A 20,791-nucleotide genomic window follows, 5' to 3' on the forward strand; every position below is an offset into this window, starting at 1 on the left:
CCCCATGATTTTAGTGATTCTAAAGGGGGTCACAAATTGAGATCTACCTCATTAATATTAATGAGGTAGAGCGATTTCCGACCCCCTAGGAGTCGCTATATACATTATATATTGCGATTACCTAATTGCGATTATGAGAAATTCGCAATTAGGTATTCACAATTTACAATTAAGACACATGTAGCCCAAATTGTTGTTTGGGTTCCCTAGGCCTGTAATCTCGAAAGGAAGCATTAACAGTTTTATGTCTGCAGTCAGACACAGTGTTACTAGGAAATCTCCTTAAAAAACATATCATCTGAAAAGAAGTGAGGCTTCAAAACTGATCAATGATTACAATCCTGTAATCCTGTCCATGTGGAACGCCAGCATGGATATTTAGTTTGTAGCAACAATTCTATTGCTGTAGCTTGATACGTTGTTTCATATATAGCAAATTCAGAAAAGACAGATGTGAAGGATGTATGGGAAGAAATAGCAGCAGAGAAGTCTAACTAAAAAGCTTTACAGTTTTAGTTTAAAAGTGCTTTCACACAGAAAAATTGTATCCTATGAAAGTTGTGTCAGACGTAGTACTTCAAGCTCATATGGGAAGTCCGAAACAATAATTTGGGCTACTTTAGGCCTGGCATCAACACTAAAGTGCGTGTTGAGACCTTTCCTGAAATTAAGTAGCTTGACAGTTAAACCAGAAAGTGCTGAGCATCTTAAAACAAATATGATGGACACTCACTATCCTAACCAAAGTGTTAATCTAGAAACATGTGTTGTATGAAGTACTGCAGTACTGTATATAATGAAATAACGTAGATGAGAACACTGTGCAAGGAAGGTTTGGGGTGACTGGCTTTAATGGATGTTTTGTGAGACATGCCACACCAAGGGGCTCATTAGTATGGCTAAGGGTGCGGCAGTCCCACACATCCCATTAGGATGCTCCCGCCACACACGCGGGCGCATCCCGCATTTCTGACATTGCGGCGGGCGGTGCTGAAAGCACCGCCTGCCGCAATGCCAGAAATGCAAGTTGTGCATTTGACAGTACAACGTGACAGGCACCGCATGGTGCCAGCCACGTTGTACTGTCAAATGCAGGGGGTACCATAGGTACCCCCTATGTGCTCCCCCCACCCCCCAGAATCCCTGGGGGCCCGCTATTGACCCCCAATGCTGAGAACCACATGCCTTTCCTTGGCGGCGTTGCCGCCACGAAAAGGCATGTCCCCGCATGTATGCTAATATGGATGGCGGTGTCTACCAGACAACGCCACCATATTACCAGCTTTTCCGCTTGGTCGACTCTTCGACCGGGCGGAAAACCGGCAGACGGTCTTTCCGTCCACTGGGGTCCCCCCCTCCATGGTAATGTGGCGGGGGGACATTTACATGCAGGCGGGGGAATATGTCGGGTGCTACATACTAATGGGGCCCCAAGTCTCTTTAACACTTATAAACAGTGCTGTCAAACAGCACAGAAAAGAGAATTATTTTACTTGGCTGTCTTGCATCTTCTTAAACCTTGGTTTTCAGACACTAAACTGCAAGGTGATTATGACTGCTATGAAGATGCTTTCAATGCTGTCAAATATAGCATCCTATGTGATTTTTTTCCCACATATCAGAAAATTTTAAATGAGGAAATCCAACAGAAGGAAACAATTACTTTAAAAGTTGCAAAGGACAGCTCACAAGACAGCCAGAGCTCAGGCTCTAATTGTCAAGATCCTCTTGGCCAGCCTATCATGGGAAATAAGGCTTCCATAGTTATGGATGGAGTAGAAAATGCTATGGGTCGAGTGAGGAATGAGAGCAATGATTTAGACCTGGGTTCTCCAAAGTTAGTCCTAGAGGGTCGGATCTATGCCAGATCTTTAGCATATCCCAGTTAGAAAAATGTAGTTATCTTAAAAATCTGGCACGGATCCAGCACTCCAGGATCAACTTTGGAGATCCCTGATTTAGACAGCTTGATCTCACAACTAAATGAAAAAAACAGCTGAAGATTGTTCAGCAAATAACAAAGTCTGCAGAGCATATACTGCTACATGATAAGTCTGAATGTACTTGAAAAACATTCAAGCCTACACTTCGCTAAGTTAGTGGTTAGGCAGTGTCGGAACTCATATTTTCTGGTTGAGGAGGCAGTGCCCAAGCCAGGCAGAACCTACAACTCCTATCAGGGTTAGGTGATTACATTCACTGTAGAACCTGCGATCACCCTTGGGTATCTTCTGCAAAATAAATAATTGGTGGACGGAATGCTGGACAATGCATACATTCACCCCCTAGGCACAAGGATCTTGGTTAAATCCATAATTATTTTGCTCACCACCACTACCCCAGTTTGGACCCAGCCGTATGCAAACCAGCCTTGAGCCTGCTCCTTGTGGGAACAGTCCAGCCCGAACTGCCAAACCAGGTCCTCCCTGGACCGGAAACAAGCATCCTGGGACCGGTTTCAGGGCATCGCCCTTCATCAGCCAGGCTAGCTTGAATCCAGTGGTGTAGTGAGCACAGGACCCACTCGCCGGGCATATAATTTCCACTTAGGGTGACATATGCAAATGCAAAAGAAACAATTGATGGATGGAATGCTGGACATTGCAAACATTCACCCCCAGTCACAAGAATCTGGGTTAAATCCATCATTCTTTTGCTCACCACACCACCCCAGTTTGGACCCAGCCATAGGCAAATCAGTCTTGACCCTGCTCCTTTGTGGGAACAGTCCACCCCAAACTGTCAAGCCAGGTCCTCCCTGGACTGGAAACAAGCATCCTGGGACCAGTTTCAGGGCATCGCCCTTCATCGGCAAGGCTAGCTTGAATCCAGTGGTGTAGTGAGCACAGGATCCACGTCTGGGCATACCATTCCCACTTAGGGCAACATATCAAAAGAAACAATTGATGGACGGAATGCTAGACAATGCAAACATTAACCCCCAGTCACAAGGATCTGGATTAAATCCATCATTCTTTTGCTCATCACACCACCCCAGTTTGGACCCAGTCTTCACCCTGTTCCTTGTGGGTACAGTACAGCCCGAACTACCAAGCGAGGTCCTCCCTGGACCGGAAACAAGCATCCTGAGACCGGTTTTATCCTTCATCAGCCAGGCTAGCTTGAATCCAGTAGTTTATTGAGCACTGGACCCACATCTGGGCATACCTTTGCCACTTAGGGTGACATATGCGAAAGAAAAAATTAATGGACAGAATGCTGGACAATGCAAACATTCACCCCCAGTGACAGGGATCTAAGTTAAATCCATCATTATTTTGCTCACCACACCACCCCAGTTTGGACCCAGCCATATGTAAATCAGTCTTGACCCTGTTCCTTGTGGGTATCTTGGCACTGAGCCATCAGACTTATCACAGAAGCAATGAGTAAAGCACTAGCACAGCACTGTCACACAAATACACTGAGCATCACACAAGATACTTCACAAGTGGTGTATGTAAACAAAGATTGTTTTCAACACACATATTGATTAACACAACATGAACACCATTTATTCTGGGCATAAATGGTACTTGGAAATATTACTAGTAGTACTAGGCCCAATATTTTTAAAATAACATCAGTAATATGCAAACTTGGGAAACATTCTACTTTACCCCAGTACCCATTTGCGGTATGATACATTGTCAAAACTGGGCCCACCCTGTCAAGTAACACAATTCAAATCCACCCATTTCTAGGGTGCACCCAAGGTCACAAGGATAACAGGAATGTGTACACACAGGAATTTGTAGCACTTTTCAGCAGCACCGCGGGCCGAGGTCGCACAGGAAAACAGATGTCCAAACAGAGTATTTGTTCGGTAATGGAACAAACAGGTAAAACAACACTGCTGCTCAGTGGAGCAGGCTATTCTCATGTAGCACACTCTCCCACACTCACACAGATTTGTAACGCGGGGCAAAGGATATCGGGCAGTACATATGAAGCACACTCGCAAAAACACACACACTCGTCACTGTTGGAAATGATATCCGGTAGGTCAGTTGGTAATATGAATATGGACCCCATGGCACTCCCACACCTGTCAGGTACCCACCCACAACTCCGCCCACAGGTTAGAGTAAAAAAAAAACACCCCTTACTATGCCGGTTTAAGGCCAGAGTCACACTTAGTCAGGGGCCCAGAAGAGAAGGTAAGAGTAACTATCAGGATAACCAGGCAACTGTTGACACTCAGGAAGTTCACACACTTTATGTGGAGCAGAGATGAGCTAGAGGCTGTTTCAGTTCAATCAATAGGTCCCTCAATCGCCTTTCAGCACCAATCCAGGTCTGCAAAGGACAGGATAGGCACACAGTCTCTCTACCCACGTCTGATTGCTCCTGGAAGTGTTCCTCAACCCATTTACTTACTCTCACCACTCAGGCCAAGTCTGGATGCTACGACCTGGCAACAGGAATACATCAGGCCGGGTGAGGAGAGGGCAGTTGATTTGCTGCACTGAGGGCAAGACAGAACATTCGGTGAATGGGGGTGCAGGTGCCTCCGCACCCGCAGGTAGTGATACACAACATCTGTGCGTATTGACCCGAGATGCACCAGACAATCTGGTCACAATTAACCAAAAGTTAGTTTGCCGTACCTCCCTGGAAATGAGGCACAACATCTGGTGCACGATGATCTGAGTCACATCAGACAAACACTTCCCAATCAACCCACAGTTGGGTTTGCCGTACCTCCCTGGAAATGAGGCACAACGTCTGATGCACAAAGATATGAGTTGCCCCAGACAATCTGGCCACAATTAACCATTGGTCGGGTTCACCTTACCTTCCTGGAATAAGGCACAATGTCTGGTATGCATGATACGAGTCGCACCAGACAATCCTGTCCCACACACATTGTCGCAAGTTCAGTATTACCATACGAGGTAGGAGGAGGCCCTATTATGGACGTGTCCTCCCTCCGAGGGTCCCAGTCTGTGAATCAGACATCGCACACAATGAGAATGCAGATGGTGTGTCGCTCAAGAGGGATGCGGCACAGATGATGAAATGGGCCACACTGAGTCCTACAAACGGTGAATCCGCTCACCACCAATGAGACGCTTGTGAATGCTGGGACCCCATGATGCAGGGGCTACACTCATTAGATGCGAGCATGGTTTGGGGGCTGCGCACAAGGCAATGTGGTCTATGGGCACAATACTTAGTTTCACGCTCACACCGTACTGCAGTCAGGATCCAGCAGACGAAGGAGGCACTTGAGAGGGCACTGCTCTCCAGGTACAACAAGTAGATGATGAAAGTCCCTCACAAGAGGTCTTTGATGACACAGGGCAGGGGACAAGCCAACAAGGGACAAGCCAACAAGAACTTGTAGAGCACACTTCAGGGCACCACACAGAAGCAGGTAATCTGCCCAGGCCTGCCACTATTCAGGCAGAGTGCACAGTCCCTTCCAATAGCAGTCTCCTCCTTGTGCACAACAGATTTCTCTGGTAGTGTGCACCACGCAGTCCAGAATGTCTGGTCCCACGTCCCCACAATTGCATCTCTTCCCTGCTGAATTATGGCACCAGTGGTTATATTGAGGTGTGCCTTTGAAGTTGAGGTGGCTCGGTGTGTTTATCTTTGAACCACAGATGTTTTCCTAAACTCAAGTCCTGTCTGCCATAAAGCCTTAGAATTCAGATCTTAATCTTAAGTGGGGCCATGATATGACTTCCCAGAGGCCAAGTGTCAAAACCTCTCCCTCAATCTATCCAGCCAAGTCCTCAAACAGCAGAGGTATGTTGTACAGTTGCATGTCCAATGTTTATGGCTGTCTCTGGGGAATGCACAAACTACAAGGTACACTACACAAAAGAGTTTAGTGTAGAGAAATGCCCACAATCTAGAAGTGCAAAAACAACAATTGATTGACAGAATGCAGAACAATGTCATACATTCACCCCAGTACAGAGATCTGGGCATAAATCCATCGTTTTTTTGCACTCCACACCACCCCAGTTCAGACATGGCCATATGCAAATCAGCCTTGACCCTGTGCCTCATGGGAACAGTCCAGCCCGAACTGCCAAGCTATGTCTTTCCTGGACCGGAATCAAGCATCCTAGGACCGGTTTCTGGCTATCAGCCGTCTTCAGCCAGGATAGCTTGACTCCAGTGGTGTGGAGAGCATGGGACTCACGTCTGAGCATACCCATCCCACTCGGGGTGACAAATGCAAAAACAACAATTGATGGACAGAATGCAGAACAATGTCATACATTCACCCCAGTACAGAGATCTGGGCCCAAATCCATCATTTTTTTGCACTCCACACCACCCCAGTTCAGACATGGCCATATGCAAATCAGCCTTGACCCTGTGCCTCATGGGAACAGTCCAGCCCGAACTGCCAAGCCATGTCTTTCCTGGACCGGAATCAAGCATCCTAGGACTGGTTTCTGGCTATCAGCCGTCTTCAGCCAGGATAGCTTGACTCCAGTGGTGTGGAGAGCATGGGACTCACGTCTGAGCATACCCATCCCACTCGGGGTGACAAATGCAAAAACAACAATTGATGGACAGAATGCAGAACAATGTCATACATTCACCCCAGTACAGAGATCTGGGCCTAAAACCATCTTTTTTTTGCACTCCACACCACCCTAGTTCAGACATGGCCATATGCAAATCAGCCTTGACCCTGTGCCTCATGGAACAGTCCAGCCCGAACTGCCAAGCCATGTCTTTCCTGGACCGGAATCAAGCATCCGTCCATCACCATCCCCTTTTGTACCTCTTTGGCCGCCATAAGTGTGGCAGGGTATGCTCAGACGTGAGTCCCTTGCTCATTTTGCCACTGGATTCAAGCAAGCCGGGCTGAAGACGGCTGTAATGCCAGAAACCGGTTTTCGGAAGCTTGTTTCCGGTCCAGGCAAGGCATGGCTTGGCAGTTCAGGCTGGACTGTTCCCATGAGGCACAGGGTCAGACTGATTTGCATATGGCCATGTCTGAACTGGGGTGGCAGAGTGGGCTAAAGAACGGTGATGGATTAAACCCAGATCTTTTGACTGGGTGTGAGTGTTTGATTGGTTCAGATGCTCCGTCCATCACCACCCCCTTTTGTACCTCTTTGGCCGCCATAAGTGTGGCAGGGTATGCTCAGACGTGAGTCCCTTGCTCACTTTGCCACTGGATTCAAGCAAGCCGGGCTGAAGACGGCTGTAATGCCAGAAACCGGTCCTCGGAAGCTTGTTTCCAGTCCAGGGAAGGCATGGCTTGGCAGTTCGGGCTGGACTGTTCCCATGAGGCACAGGGTCAGACGGATTTGCATATGGCCATGTCTGAACTGGGGTGGCAGAGTGGGCTAAAGAACGGTGATGGATTAAACCCAGATCTTTTGACTGGGTGTGAGTGTTTGATTGGTTCAGATGCTCCGTCCATCACCACCCCCTTTTGTACCTCTTTGGCCGCCATAAGTGTGGCAGGGTATGCTGAGACGTGAGTCCCTTGCTCACTTTGCCACTGGATTCAAGCAAGCCGGGCTGAAGACGGCTGTAATGCCAGAAACCGGTCATCGGAAGCTTGTTTCCGGTCCAGGGAAGGCATGGCTTGGCAGTTCGGGCTGGACTGTTCCCATGAGGCACAGGGTCAGACTGATTTGCATATGGCCATGTCTGAACTGGGGTGGCAGAGTGGGCTAAAGAACGGTGATGGATTAAACCCAGATCTTTTGACTGGGTGTGAGTGTTTGATTGGTTCAGATGCTCCGTCCATCACCACCCCCTTTTGTACCACAATCTAGAAGTGGCATTTCAAAGCTACCAATGACAAATCCATCTTTACCACAAGAGAGGATTTGTCATTGTGAATCCAATGATAGTAAATAACATGAGGCTGCTCCATGGTAAGCTTAAAGTAATTTCAACCATTTTCCCACGTTAATGTGTGGGGACCGCAAACACAGAAACCAATTATATCCTTTCTCAAAATATAAGGAACCCCTGCTGGGAATACCAAACGAATAAACCAACAAGTTGAACACTGAATCTATGGACTCTTGTGCCTATTTATATTTTGAGAAAGAATATCATTGATCTGCTTTGAACAATTCCTAGAAAATTATGTTCAATATATAATATGTGACAGTTTTACGTATCCACTACATCCTTGATATTTGTACTTTTTTCTGAGAGTGCTGAACTAAGCTCTATTTTTGTATGTATGCATACACATTCGTTTTCTAATGTGTAATCAGCACCTGAGGTAGTGGGTGATTTGAGCTGAAAGCACCTCAACCTGACTGTAAAATTGGTAAACTATTGATTCACACAAGATTTGACTATACTTACTGCTTCATCTTCGAGGTGCGGTAATTTTCCCAGTTGGGGACCACTACTACATCATTCGAATTCATTACACATTAAAGTTTGTGGTGACCTTTTAGTTGACTCCGGTCAAAGGTCAACCAGATTTTAAAAAAACGTGTGCATGAAAATACTAGAAAGTCATTAGTCAGTATTGGAAATGTTAAAATCTGGTTAAATTTCTAGTACGCCGAGTTAACAGAAAATATGAGACAGGCAGCAGATGTAGAGTATGGGAAAATATTAAAAGACATCATATAAAGTATAATTAGCAAAGAAGCTAAAAAAGCTATTGCTTCTCACATGGTTACATCTCTATTCCTACACGAGAGATTTCTAGTTTCTATAATGCAACATATCATGAAAAGTCAGAAACTGATTGTGTGCCTAATGCCAGTACTTGACGAGGGCGCACAATTTAACTGAGAAATGCATCATTTGGAGAATGAGGAAACATTGATTCTTAATAGTAAAGACAAAATGGAAAATCAAGGTTTAAACCTATCACTATGTCAATCAGTGGTAAAGAAACTAGAATCGCTAGAGAAGAGAATTTCAAATGCTGCTGGTTTAAAAATTGCTGAATTATTTTGCAACAAAATCTGAACACTGAAGAGAGATTAGCGAATGGTACAATGGGAAATGTGATAGTGTGATAGACTTCATTACAAATCCCAACAGAACAGAGTTTGTATATATTCTTACTACATTTGAAGAAGGAAAGAAAATAGGAAGGTGCACTTCCAGATTTCTCCTGGCAAAAGATCTGTATGTAAATAGACAACAGTTTCCTCTGTGTTTGAACTATGCTATCACCATTCACAAATCTCAAAGAATTAGGTTTGGAAGTAGCTATGATAAATATAGACAATACAATCTTTAAAGAAGGAATGACTTATGCTGCTTTTCCATGACCAAAGTCATTGTCAGGCTTGTACCTTCTTGATTTTGATAAAGGCAGAGTAAATGCTAACTCGGCATGTGTGATAGAGTATAATTGCTTGCAAGGGATCTATGCTCCACATCTGAGCTTATATCCCATTGTTGAGAAGCATCCAATTCATAGCAAGCCAAAAAGTTCTAAGATTGTAGATTTTCCAAAAGTTTCAAAACAAAGTGAAGAATCTACAAACACTTAAAAAAAGCTGATAACTAATGAAGTCAGGATTGTCATATGTTTGCCATTTTCTAACCCTTCTGGAGTTTTGTATTACTGTAATGTAGTAGTTATTGTTAAATTCTAACTCCAGCGGTGGTTAAAAACATTGTTCAACACAAAGAGAAACCTTTATGTCAAGTTTTGACAACACTTTTCAATTTAGTACATACTGAAAAACACATGTATTTTTACTGCATTTATATGTGATATGGTTGACTACTGTAATTGTGGTACACAGTTCACTTTGAACGTTCAACAAGATGCACAGGAATTGTTAATAGTAGTGCTAAATGTGTTGGATAATGAGGAAATTCTAATAAATTATTTCTTTCCAACAAACTATTTATGTAACCATTCAATCAGAGACATTTTTGTACCTTACAGTAACAGATTGCAAGTCAGTATCATTTGAAAAACTGTATCATTTGAAAAACTATCAGTGAAAGCTGTACAGAACAACTCCCATCCAGACTGCACATCACAACTGTTGTCTACATTGGTTGTAAGACACAGTTGAAAATATCTAATTCTCATGCTACAAAGATGCACAGCTGATGGTAGCAAAATGAATACTGATATCTTCCACTTTAAAGCTGGTCAAATTTCAAATCTGACTGAATGTGATGATGTTTCTCTTACAGTAAAGCAGAAATCACCCACGAAACTTCAAAGTTCTTATCTTATATTTTACAACCATAGTTCTAAAAGAAACAATATTTGTAAACATGTATGTAGATCTAAATAGGTACAAAAACCTTAAAGTTCTTTTTTTATTGGTGTTATGTGGCCTACTAAGTATAACAACTATATAATAATTGAACTTTTTCTAAAAATAATACATTTTTAAAAGAAATAAATGAGTATCAATATGTGAAGAGTGCCAATGATGTTCTCAGGCACAAAACATATGTGGGTTTTCTCATACATCTAATTGATTTATTTTTCCCCACAATTATATAATGTATTGCATTTAATTAAACAAAGCACACTGTTAGTACTATGGTGTATATAAATGTTACATACTACATCAGGACATATTCAGCGAAAATGCAAATTATATTATAAAAAGTACAATCTTGTGAGAGGCTCGCAAGAGCAAATTAGGAAGCACTGCCCCTCTCGGACAACAAGCAAGGGATTTTCTTCCTGGCTTTCACAAGCTTGCACAAACTCTCGAAAGAGGGATGCGAGAGCAGCCAGTTATGATAGGCTTCTCTGGCTCTCAAGGGAGTCTCGTGAGTGACTTTAAGACCAAAAAATAAAAAGGATACAGTACAAAACAACATACATGATAAAAGTAGAGGATGGCTCTCCAAAGGCCTGTTTTAGAGAACTGTTTAGTAGCTCTTTTGAGAGTAATAGCACTTAAAAATAAACTGCTGGTATCATGTATCCATATGAGAGTTACAAGAACTCAGCAAACATGCATTCACTACAGAAATATTGAATATTTAACTGTTTAATACTCACACATGTTTTATAAATATTTTTCAAACTATGAAACATACTTATATTACAAAAAAACATTATTTTTACAAAATTTCTTACCACTATATATATTACAATATCATTATACCATACATAGAGACACATTAATAATTAATTTACTTTTAAAAACCCTAGAAATTCATTGAAAAAACAAAGGTTAATGTAACGTAGTTAGATGAATTTCTCAGTGACAACATTTAATGTTCTGAATTAAACAAACATATAAATTCAGCAGTTGTAATTAGTAGCACTAACTATAACTTGTGCACCCCGCAATGCACTGCTTATGACCTCACATATGACATCACTTACGATATGTTTATGACATCACTGATGTCAACTGAAATGACACATTTGCACAAATATTTGGCAAACAAATGTTGTCTTACGCTGATGATACTCAGCTTCTAATCACTTTATCTGAGGCTGACATTAGCATGCAAGGCAAGTTCAAGTCATGCCTTTCATCTACACCCAAATGGATGAATTCCAGTGGCCTTAAATTACATTCTGATAAGACAGATATTGTTATTTTCGGCTGATGCACTTCAACCAGGTCACTCCTTTGAGACAAATAGAACTGGGCCTTTCATGTCCCTCCCATCAGCATCCAGAAACCATAGCATCAAGGCAGATTCCAGTTGAAATTTTGTCTCCCAGATTATGAATGGATCTGCTACTTGCTTGATTTTCCTCACAGCCCTTAAAAGTATCTTTGAGTTCATCCTAACTACTACATGTACAACAGAGTTTCATGCATCGATAGATTCAGGGCTTGATTATGGAAACTCATTATTGATAAGAGCTTCTAAATATCTGCTCCAGCAACTTCATGTGATGTAGAATAATGATGCAAGACTGATTTAGACATTCCTAGACACCACTCTATCTCGCCCTATTAAAAAATATCTCAATTGGCTGCCTATTGCCAAAGTATTGTCATTAAAGGCTGTTGTAGGGCAGCGGCCCGAAATATCTCCAGAAGATGATTCAGTGGTATACACCCTCTCATGCCCTTAGAGCTACTTGATATAGGCTTCTACACACCCTTGGAAACTGCAGAACATGTATAGGGAGTCGATCCTTTTCATATAGTGCATCCAAGCTCTGATGTTCTTTTTCAATGAACATCTGCTTTTCTACCTCTGAAATTACCTTCTACAAACTTCTTAAAACCGGGCTCTTCCATCTTAATTAACAGTTTCTATCTTAGACCAGCTTGATAGGCCTTGGTGTTAGCATCGGGGCCCACAGTTGTGAAATTATGTGCTGCAAAGATGTAGTATTCATTCATTCACTCACTCAGTCAGTCAGTGAGATCTGGCAAAAAGCATCATTGTGTTCCTGAGAAACTGAAAGCGTAGGATATGAACATTATATTTTCAAATACTTCCTCAAACCTCATCAGGGTGGGGAGCACCAGCTAATTTGCCCATTGACAGAACAAAGTCTGTATCGATATCACAAGTTATTATACATACTAAATTACCAAACATACAGTTCCTTCATAAAAAATTGTGCATCATGTAACATTATATGCTATATTGTCTTTTAGCTAAACTAAACCAAACACGCTTGTGAATACTATAGAAACAACTCTAGAAACAGAATAATCCATTTGTGCCAGCTTATGAATGAAGAACCCGTCATATAATTTGGAGCGATCATTGCATAGGGTCCTAAAGTCAATCATGATTTTCAATAGGGCCGTAGATTAAAAATCCTGATAAATGCGCATTCTCTGTAGTAGACAATTATTTGAGTGCTGAAACATGTTGACTGGTGCATGCAGGGCAAATGAATCAACCCTCTTGTTTTGTGCTGGAAGGCATAAAAAGCCAATTTAGATTACCCTCACCCATTTTTATTTTAGTATTTTGGTTTACCAGTGAAAATTTGATGAAGTATTGGGGAACATCAAGAAATCCTACTAGGCAATAGACCTAATAACACCTACAGAATTGGATATTGAATAGATGGTTGATATAGAAATGATGGCACTAAATTAAACCTACACAACTTGCACCCTAGTGCTAAATGGTAGAATGCTAAAATGAAACTTCCCACACTGTGTGCTGTGTGGATCAAGGTTCTACCACCTTTGTGATGAATAGGACACAGCAAATTTCCTAGGAATTAAACTGGTTAAAGAAATCTGGTGATACAAGGTGCTTGCTGACCGCTGCCACTTGTATGTGTGTTTCATTTTCAGGGAGGATGTGCTACTCTTTGCCTCGCTCTCCATTTATTTTGTTTAAACAAAAGGATATTTATTTTTGTGCACTAAATTGTTCCTTAACTTTCTTGGTCATACAGAACATGACCGTTATCAGTAGGGAACATTGGTAAGTGGTGCTGGTTCTAAGAGTATGACTAAACGCATTTCTTTCTTTAGTTCTTTGTAGCCAAAGGACTTTTTGGTAAATGAGTTTCTAATACCAGAGAGCCACACAGACAAACAAAAAATAAGATTACAACTTAAATCATATCATTTTACTCTTGGTATAACAATCTAAAAGTATGCACCTTCACCTTTTTGAGAATACCTACCATTAAACAAGTTTGGAATGCATTCATTTTGCAGCACATTTTTTTGCAACTCCTAACTACTGTATAAATTATCATACAATATTACATCTGTACAAAATGTCATGGGACAATTCCCATCAAACTGAGCTTCATCGCTTTACAGAATACTTTAGGAAGTGTGATATCTATATACCTCTTTTATGGTAAGGTTTATTAGTTTCCTGTAGGAAATTCTTCACTAAAGCTCATATAATTATTATATTTGGTTGGTGTCTTGGAAGTCAAGCAGCTTATATTGAGCATTTTTCTTTAGTCACATCTAATTTAAAGGTATTGATATTTAGGCATTCTCAGTTTCTGATATATATCTATATGTAGCTGCTTTACCGCAGGGGCGTGCAATATGTCTGGTGCACTCGCATAAATTATGAAATGTTTAGAATTAGGTGTATAGTCTGTTAATGTTCTCATTGTTTGAATGAAGGGACCATGCACAATTTGTTCACCCTCTAACTTCATATTGTTTGTGATCATTATCACACAACTCATAAATCTAATCTATGTGCAAACTCTTGTTTGGAAATAGTAGGAGAAAATAGAGAGAGTGTATTCACAAAATATGTATATACATTGTGAGGCAGGCACTCTTTCACCATGGTGCAACGGAACCTGTATTGGCGGTAGGCAGCACATTGTCTGCCAGTGCGAGGAAAAGACAGGAATGTGCCATATAATGTTAGAGCCCTTTGCCTATCCCACAGCCCTGTAAGGTGGGTTGCGGCGCTACATGATTTCTTGAAAAATACTCCCCTTAGTATAAATTTAAAAGACTGTGCCTTCTTTGAAAATGTAAAAACTTGCTCCTGTTGTACTACTTCCCCTGAATTCTTTTGTGTCTTGGACTCTAAGCTTTTTTTTTAATATTGAGTTAGAGCAGGTTAGAATTTAGAAAGATTGAAATGGATTTCCCCTTTTCGAGCCAACTACTCAAAGTTGCCTTATCAGAAGCCCACATAGAGCTGAGTATCATTTGTGCTGGTATGAAAGCCACTACTAAAAATTTGATCAGCGCTTCTGCCTGTGGGTGCATGTAACCACTTAAGTGGACTGTAGTGAAAATGAACTAAGACTTTTACAGTGGTGGCTGATACATTTTGAAGGTGATGGGGCACATAAAGCATTACGTTCAATCCTTTAAAACAAACATTACCTTGCACAATGATGTTCTGCAGCCCACACAAAGTTCCTCCTGCCTCTCGCATGTTTCTGGACAAAATCATTGGAGCCAATCCAAGCACTGCTCTCATTCTGCTTAAAATCTTACACAGCAAAAAATAGTGCTAGTATTGGCAGAAGCAGGCAAACACAACACTGAATCGGACACCTACGGGGATGTTCCTTCGCTTCTCAGCTGCCTTTAAGCTGTTGATTGCAGAAACCTAAACTGTGCATGTCAGTCTGGCCACAGTAAAATCCAAGGCCAATCTGACAAGTGCAGTTCAGTTAACAGCTTCAGGTCAACCCACTTAACTACTTTGATGCTGGGAGAGAGAACTCTGTCATGACCCTGCCCCTAAACAGGTGAGAGGAAAGCGTGCAAGGGAAAATGTGTGATTATGTCTGATGTACGTTGTTAGATGTGGGGGTCTCTAGTTGGCAGAGATAGGTACCTTTGTCTAAATAGGGACCCTTGCGTCTAGTCAGGGTAAGGGGGTACACTCCTAAAATAACCCCTGCTCACCCTAGGGTAGCTTGGCACAAGCAGGCAGGCTTATCTCAAAGGCAGTGTGTAAAGCCTTTGTGAACACGTACAGTAACCTAGTGACAACACTACAGATGGACACCACACAAGTTGTAGTATAAAAAGTATTTTTATATAGACTTAACACAAGACCACAAACAACAAAACTCCACAATACTGTACTTTAGAAATGGTAGAAATAGCTTTGTTCTCTTTAGATGTAAAATGCAACACTTTGAATTCAATGTACCTTTGGATGCGTAACACTATACAACAAAAGTGTTGCAGGGAAGGTGATGCGTCGGTTCCTTACACGCAAGAACGGTGATGCGTAGGGCCCCTACTGCTGCGTATGGGATGCGTTGGTTCTTATCCGCGTGGGGAGGTGATGCGTCGGTTTCTTGCTGCGCTTCGTAGCGATGCGCCCAGTAGAGCCGTTATGCGGTGAAGATCCGGTTCAATGAAATAAAATGGCGTCTTCTTCTTGATGTGACAACGATGCGTGCACGCCCGACGGCCGTGTAGCCACTCAATGATTCTTCTGAGCCGTGACAGGCCCTGGGACACGCGTCTCCAGTGATGCAACGGCATCTGCTGCGACGGCAACACTTTTCCCAGGTGATGTGAGGTGCTTGGGGTGATGCGATGGCGACAGAACACTTCTCCGGTGATGCGACGGCATATGCTGCGAATGCGGCACTCTTCTCCAGTGATGCGACAACAACAGCTGGGGCGGCGACACACTTCTTCGTCTTGAGTCATGCTTCCAGCTCCCAGTGACACGCAGTATCTCAGAAGGCCCAGCTCAACAGCAGGCACTTCAATTCCCAGCAAGGGAAGGCAGAGGAGCTGGTTGGTGAAGTCTGTTGTCCCTGAGACTTCAGCAGGAGGCAAGCTCTATCTCAAGCTCTTGGAGATACTTTACAAGTTGAGTTGAAAGTGGAACAAAGTCCTTTCTCCTCTCTTTGGCAGTCAGGCAACCACTGCAGGCCAATCATCCAAACAACACTCAGCTTAGGGATAGTCTCCTCCTCAGATTCTCTGGTTCCTCTCCTCAGCAAAGGTTCTTCTTGTTTTATACACAGTTTCTCTTTGTGCTCTGAAGGCATAGAGACCTTTGCCTAGTCTAAACCAGTACTGATCAGTCCTGGAGCACTCTGTTTACATGAATCCTTTTTCCTTTCACAGTGTAGGGCAGGGACATCAGACGCACCACAGGAGGTGGAGCCAGCATTGTGAAGGGAAGGCATATCCCCATTCAGGTGCCAGCTGCACTTCCTCCCTCCAATCTGCATGCAGATCTCTCTATTCAGCTCTGTGTTGACTCACCCTGTCTCCTGGAATCCCCCAGCCCCTGTCACTCAAACTCCAGACAAGGATACACAACCTAGCAGAGGCAGGCTTGGATGGTTAGACAAGAAACTACCTACTTTCTAAAAGTGGTATTTTAAAAAACAGAATGTTAAAACCAACTTCAATAAAATATGTATTTTATCATTCTGAGTTCAGGCATTCTAATCTCAAATTTCTACCTAGTTCCCTGAGTCAGTTAGGATTATAAATTGTAATAATCAAACTGCCCATTCTGGCCTATGGGCAATAGTGAAAAATGAAAGTGGCTGTAATTCACTATTAGAACATGCCACACACATCAGGGCGAGTCCTACCTTTTACCTACAATGCACCCTGCCCTTGGGCCTACCATAGGGTGACTAATATGCAGAAAAGGGAGGGTTTAGGGACTGGCAAGTGGGTGCACTTGCCCAGTGAACATGGCAGTACCAGACTGCACACAGGCTCTGCAATGGCAGACCTGAGACAACTTTACAAGCTGCTTCTGTTGGTGGCACAACCAGTGCTGCAAGCCCACTAGCAGCATTTGATTTAGAAGCCCTGGCACACGCAGTGCACTGTACTAGGGTCTGGCAAGTAAACCAAATCAGCCAATCATGGAGTCATTAATCCATTTACAATAGGGAGAGTATATGCATGTTAGCATTGATCAGCAGTGGTAAAGTGACCAGAGTCATAAAACCAACAAAAACAAGTCAGACAAAATACAGGAGGAAGGCAAAAAGTTCAGGGATGACCCTGCAAAAAGGCCAAAGTCCAACATAGGTGATGGTCAGGTTTGTATGCCCCTATGAACAAACTACCACTAGACTTTCAATGGGACTTTGGGATCTTGTTGGTTTATGGCAGTGCCTTGCAAAGGACATATAGTTATGCTGTTCTTAGTGATTATATTTTGAATTATGTATCCATTCAAAAACTGAACTAAATGTATCTGAGTCAGATGAGTACTGCTGGCTCAATTAACCAACAGCCTGATTCATGAAGCTAAATTGCACTCGCAAAGGGCAAGATTCTCAGAATCTTGCCTTTTGCGAGTGCAATTTTGGCATTTGGGATTCACAATCCCAAATGCAAAAATCGCTAATGAAGAATTAGCTAATATGCGAGGATTAGCATTTAAGGAATCTCTATTAGAGATTCCTTAAATGCTATTCATGACACTTTCAAAAATTGCGATTTTGCAAATTTGGGCCGCTATTTACCGAGAGGTCAGACCTCTCGGTAAATAGCAAAAACTCAGAAAAATGCTTTTAAAAGCATTTGTCTAAGTTGCATGTTGCACACACACATGTCCTTTGGACATGTGTGTGCGCAACACCTGTCCAAATGTGCATTTTAGGGGTGCTACAGGGTGTCCTTTGGACACCCCTGGCACCCTTGAAATCGCTATCTTATTTGCGAGTAGTAAATTGCTACTCGCAAATAAGGGATACTCCCCATTCATTCCTATGGGCCTTTTGGCCCATAGGAATGAATGGGGAGTTATTCAGTTTTTTGCAAGTAGGAAATTTCTACTCGCAAATAGAGAACATGTAGGAATCGCTATTTATTTAGCAATTCCTACATGAATACCGTTTTGCGTGTCCTCAATAGCGAGTCGCTATGATTCGCTATTAGGGCCACGCAAAACGGCCCGTACATGAATCAGGCTGCAATTCTTTTAGAGAATTGAAAACTGAAGCAATTAATCTAGGTAGAATTCTAGGTGCAGTGGTAACCTAATGCCTTATCTATGAAAATACCCTGGCCCCTATTTATCAGGGTTTTGAGAGGGGGACGCAAGACCTAATATTTATCTAGCCACACAGCCCATATGGCTTGAAAAATCTAGAGCAAATCAAGGCAGCACAGTTTGCTGCCTTGTGTTACTTTGCGGCACGGAGACGTTCCATGGGTGGAGCGTAAGTGTTCCCATGCATTCACCCACGGATTATGGTGCATTCCTAAATTTACACTTCCTGCACAAAAACAAACCTGCCTACAACCTAGGCACCCTGTAACAAGACGCAAGGTTGTCTGCATTGACGCTTGGCAGCCAAAAGTACGCTAGTGATAGGAAAGGCCAGTATTGCACCGTATAATGGTAAATACAGCGCGTTCCTGCCTTTTCCCCTTTCACGCAGCATTGCAAGGTGGCTTGCTGCGTTGCACTGCGTAAAAGACTGATAAATCTGCCCCCCCTGTCTTTAATAAATGATAATTTCGCTCATAAAAGCAACAATGCATATTTAAATAGAACTGGATATTCCCTGAAATCGTCCAAAACACACTAGTGTTCACAGCTCTGCACACATGAAGTTTGGAAATGGCTACCTGTTTTAGAGAATCCAGTTTAGATCTCGTAGCTTCTTCATTTTTCAATTTCAACTGAGTTAGTTCAGTTTCCAATTTCCTAATCCGCATTTCCAGAGTTGCTCGTAATCTAAAAATAGAAATATGTGGTGAAGATTTGAAACGTTGTTTATTTACTTTTAGTTTTTTCTCTTCAAAAATAATTGTTGCGAAGCAAGCAGCTGTCAATGTAGAAAACAAAAACATATAAATGCAAAACTGAAATTTAACAAACTGTGGATTACTTCATTAGCTATAGACACATTAGAATAAAAGTATTAAATGGCACAAATAAAGAGAAAAGGTTAAATAACTCGAAACTATCCTTGTCCGTCTTCAGCTACATTTAGTACTGTCTTCACCAGATAGCAATAGATAATGTAAGATGCATTTGTTCATTTATCTAAATAGCCCTAATACCCAACTTAAATGGCTACTGAATAGTATATTAGAATAGTTTTTAATGCTTTTGATTGGGCATCGCAACGCATTCTAAATCAGTAGCAAGCCAATAGCAGTCTGATTTTAGCAATTTGACCAGGCATAAATGGGATCAAGGTATGTATCTGTTTGCCATGTCCAAAGTTAGACAAACAAAGAAATAATAGTATGACAGCAAATCTTGAATATTTTCCTCACAAGACTCATCCTGATCCTCGTGGCCCTCTCCAACTTGGGAAATTTTGCTCCAGACTCAGAAGGTAACTTTTCACCTGGACTAAACCGGTCCCTTTATCTGACCTGCACTTCACTTCAGTCTCCAGAACTTGTGACTTTCCTCTGGTCCAGCACAACAAGACACGGAGAGTGGCGATTTGTCCCTCTAGGTGCTGTTTTCACTACAAACTTTCTAATAGCATTTCTCCAGTTCCTCTGATGGGATTTAAATTGTTCTGCCATCATGCTATCAGATCCCTGTGTTCTTTCAATACCCATCTTGCCAAGGTACCTGTCATCAAGAATGCAACATATGGAGGACACTACTTCACATACAATGGAGCTAAATTGTGGAACAGCCTTCCACTCTGTCTTTGCTCAATCAAAAAGATTTTCAGAAGTAATTACAAATGTGACAATCTCAGGATGGGACCCTTTAAGTCTCCCAGCGATTCTGTGCCTCACTTCCAGCGCTGGGATGCCACCGGGTAGCTATGTGCTTTGCAAATGCTTCATAGAATAGAACAGAGTTCATTAAAATGTACTCTTTTTTTCTAAATTGGTTTGGGATTTGTCTTGTGATTTCACTTCATTACTGTTTGTGTCAAGCATTAATACTTTAAACATTGGCTCTAAAGTTGAGCCTGACTACTTTTGTGCCAAGCTACCAGTGGGTTAGGTATAGGTTGATTTAGTGGCATTTGTGGTTCACCCTGAAAAGTCTCTGGGCCTGCCACTGCAGCCTAGATGTGACATTTTAAACTGACATTTAGATCTGGCAAAACAAACATTTTGCTAGGCCTAAATCTTCCTTTTTTTCTACTAATAAGTCACCTAAGGTAGGACCTAATGTCTACAGGGCAGGGTGAATTGTATTTCAAAAGTAGTGCATGTAGATTTTATGTTTTATGAGTTCTTTCAGTGAAAAACCTCCAAGATCATTTTTCACTGCGGTAAGGCTGGTTTTCTGACAGGAACACACTGGAATACACTTTAACACTTATAGCGCTTAATTTTAGTTTCCAAGTTGCTAGAAAAAATAATTCATGGGACTCATTTTAATAGTACTTTAAAATCCAACTTCAGGGACGGCTCTAGGCTCATGGGGGCCCTGGGCAGGGAACATAGGTAGGGGGCTCCGGGCGGGGCAGAGCGCGGAGGTCAGTGAAGCGGGGGATCAGGGTGTTTGGAAGTGGAACAGAGTC

General features: G+C 42.3%; 1 protein-coding gene across 1 annotated transcript in view; it reads right to left on the reverse strand.

Annotated features, from left to right (window-relative positions):
* Positions 1-20,791, reverse strand: part of CCDC102B (coiled-coil domain containing 102B) — a 566,627-nt gene that overhangs the window by 55,014 nt on the left and 490,822 nt on the right. Inside the window, exon 4 of the mRNA XM_078685713.1 lies at positions 18,912-19,020. Within this exon, the coding sequence (XP_078541839.1) occupies positions 18,912-19,020 (109 nt within the window). The remainder of the gene's footprint in view (positions 1-18,911; positions 19,021-20,791) is intronic.

The sequence above is a fragment of the Lissotriton helveticus genome, chromosome 4_1 (assembly GCF_964261635.1).
Source record: "Lissotriton helveticus chromosome 4_1, aLisHel1.1, whole genome shotgun sequence".
Lineage (NCBI taxonomy): Eukaryota > Metazoa > Chordata > Amphibia > Caudata > Salamandridae > Lissotriton > Lissotriton helveticus.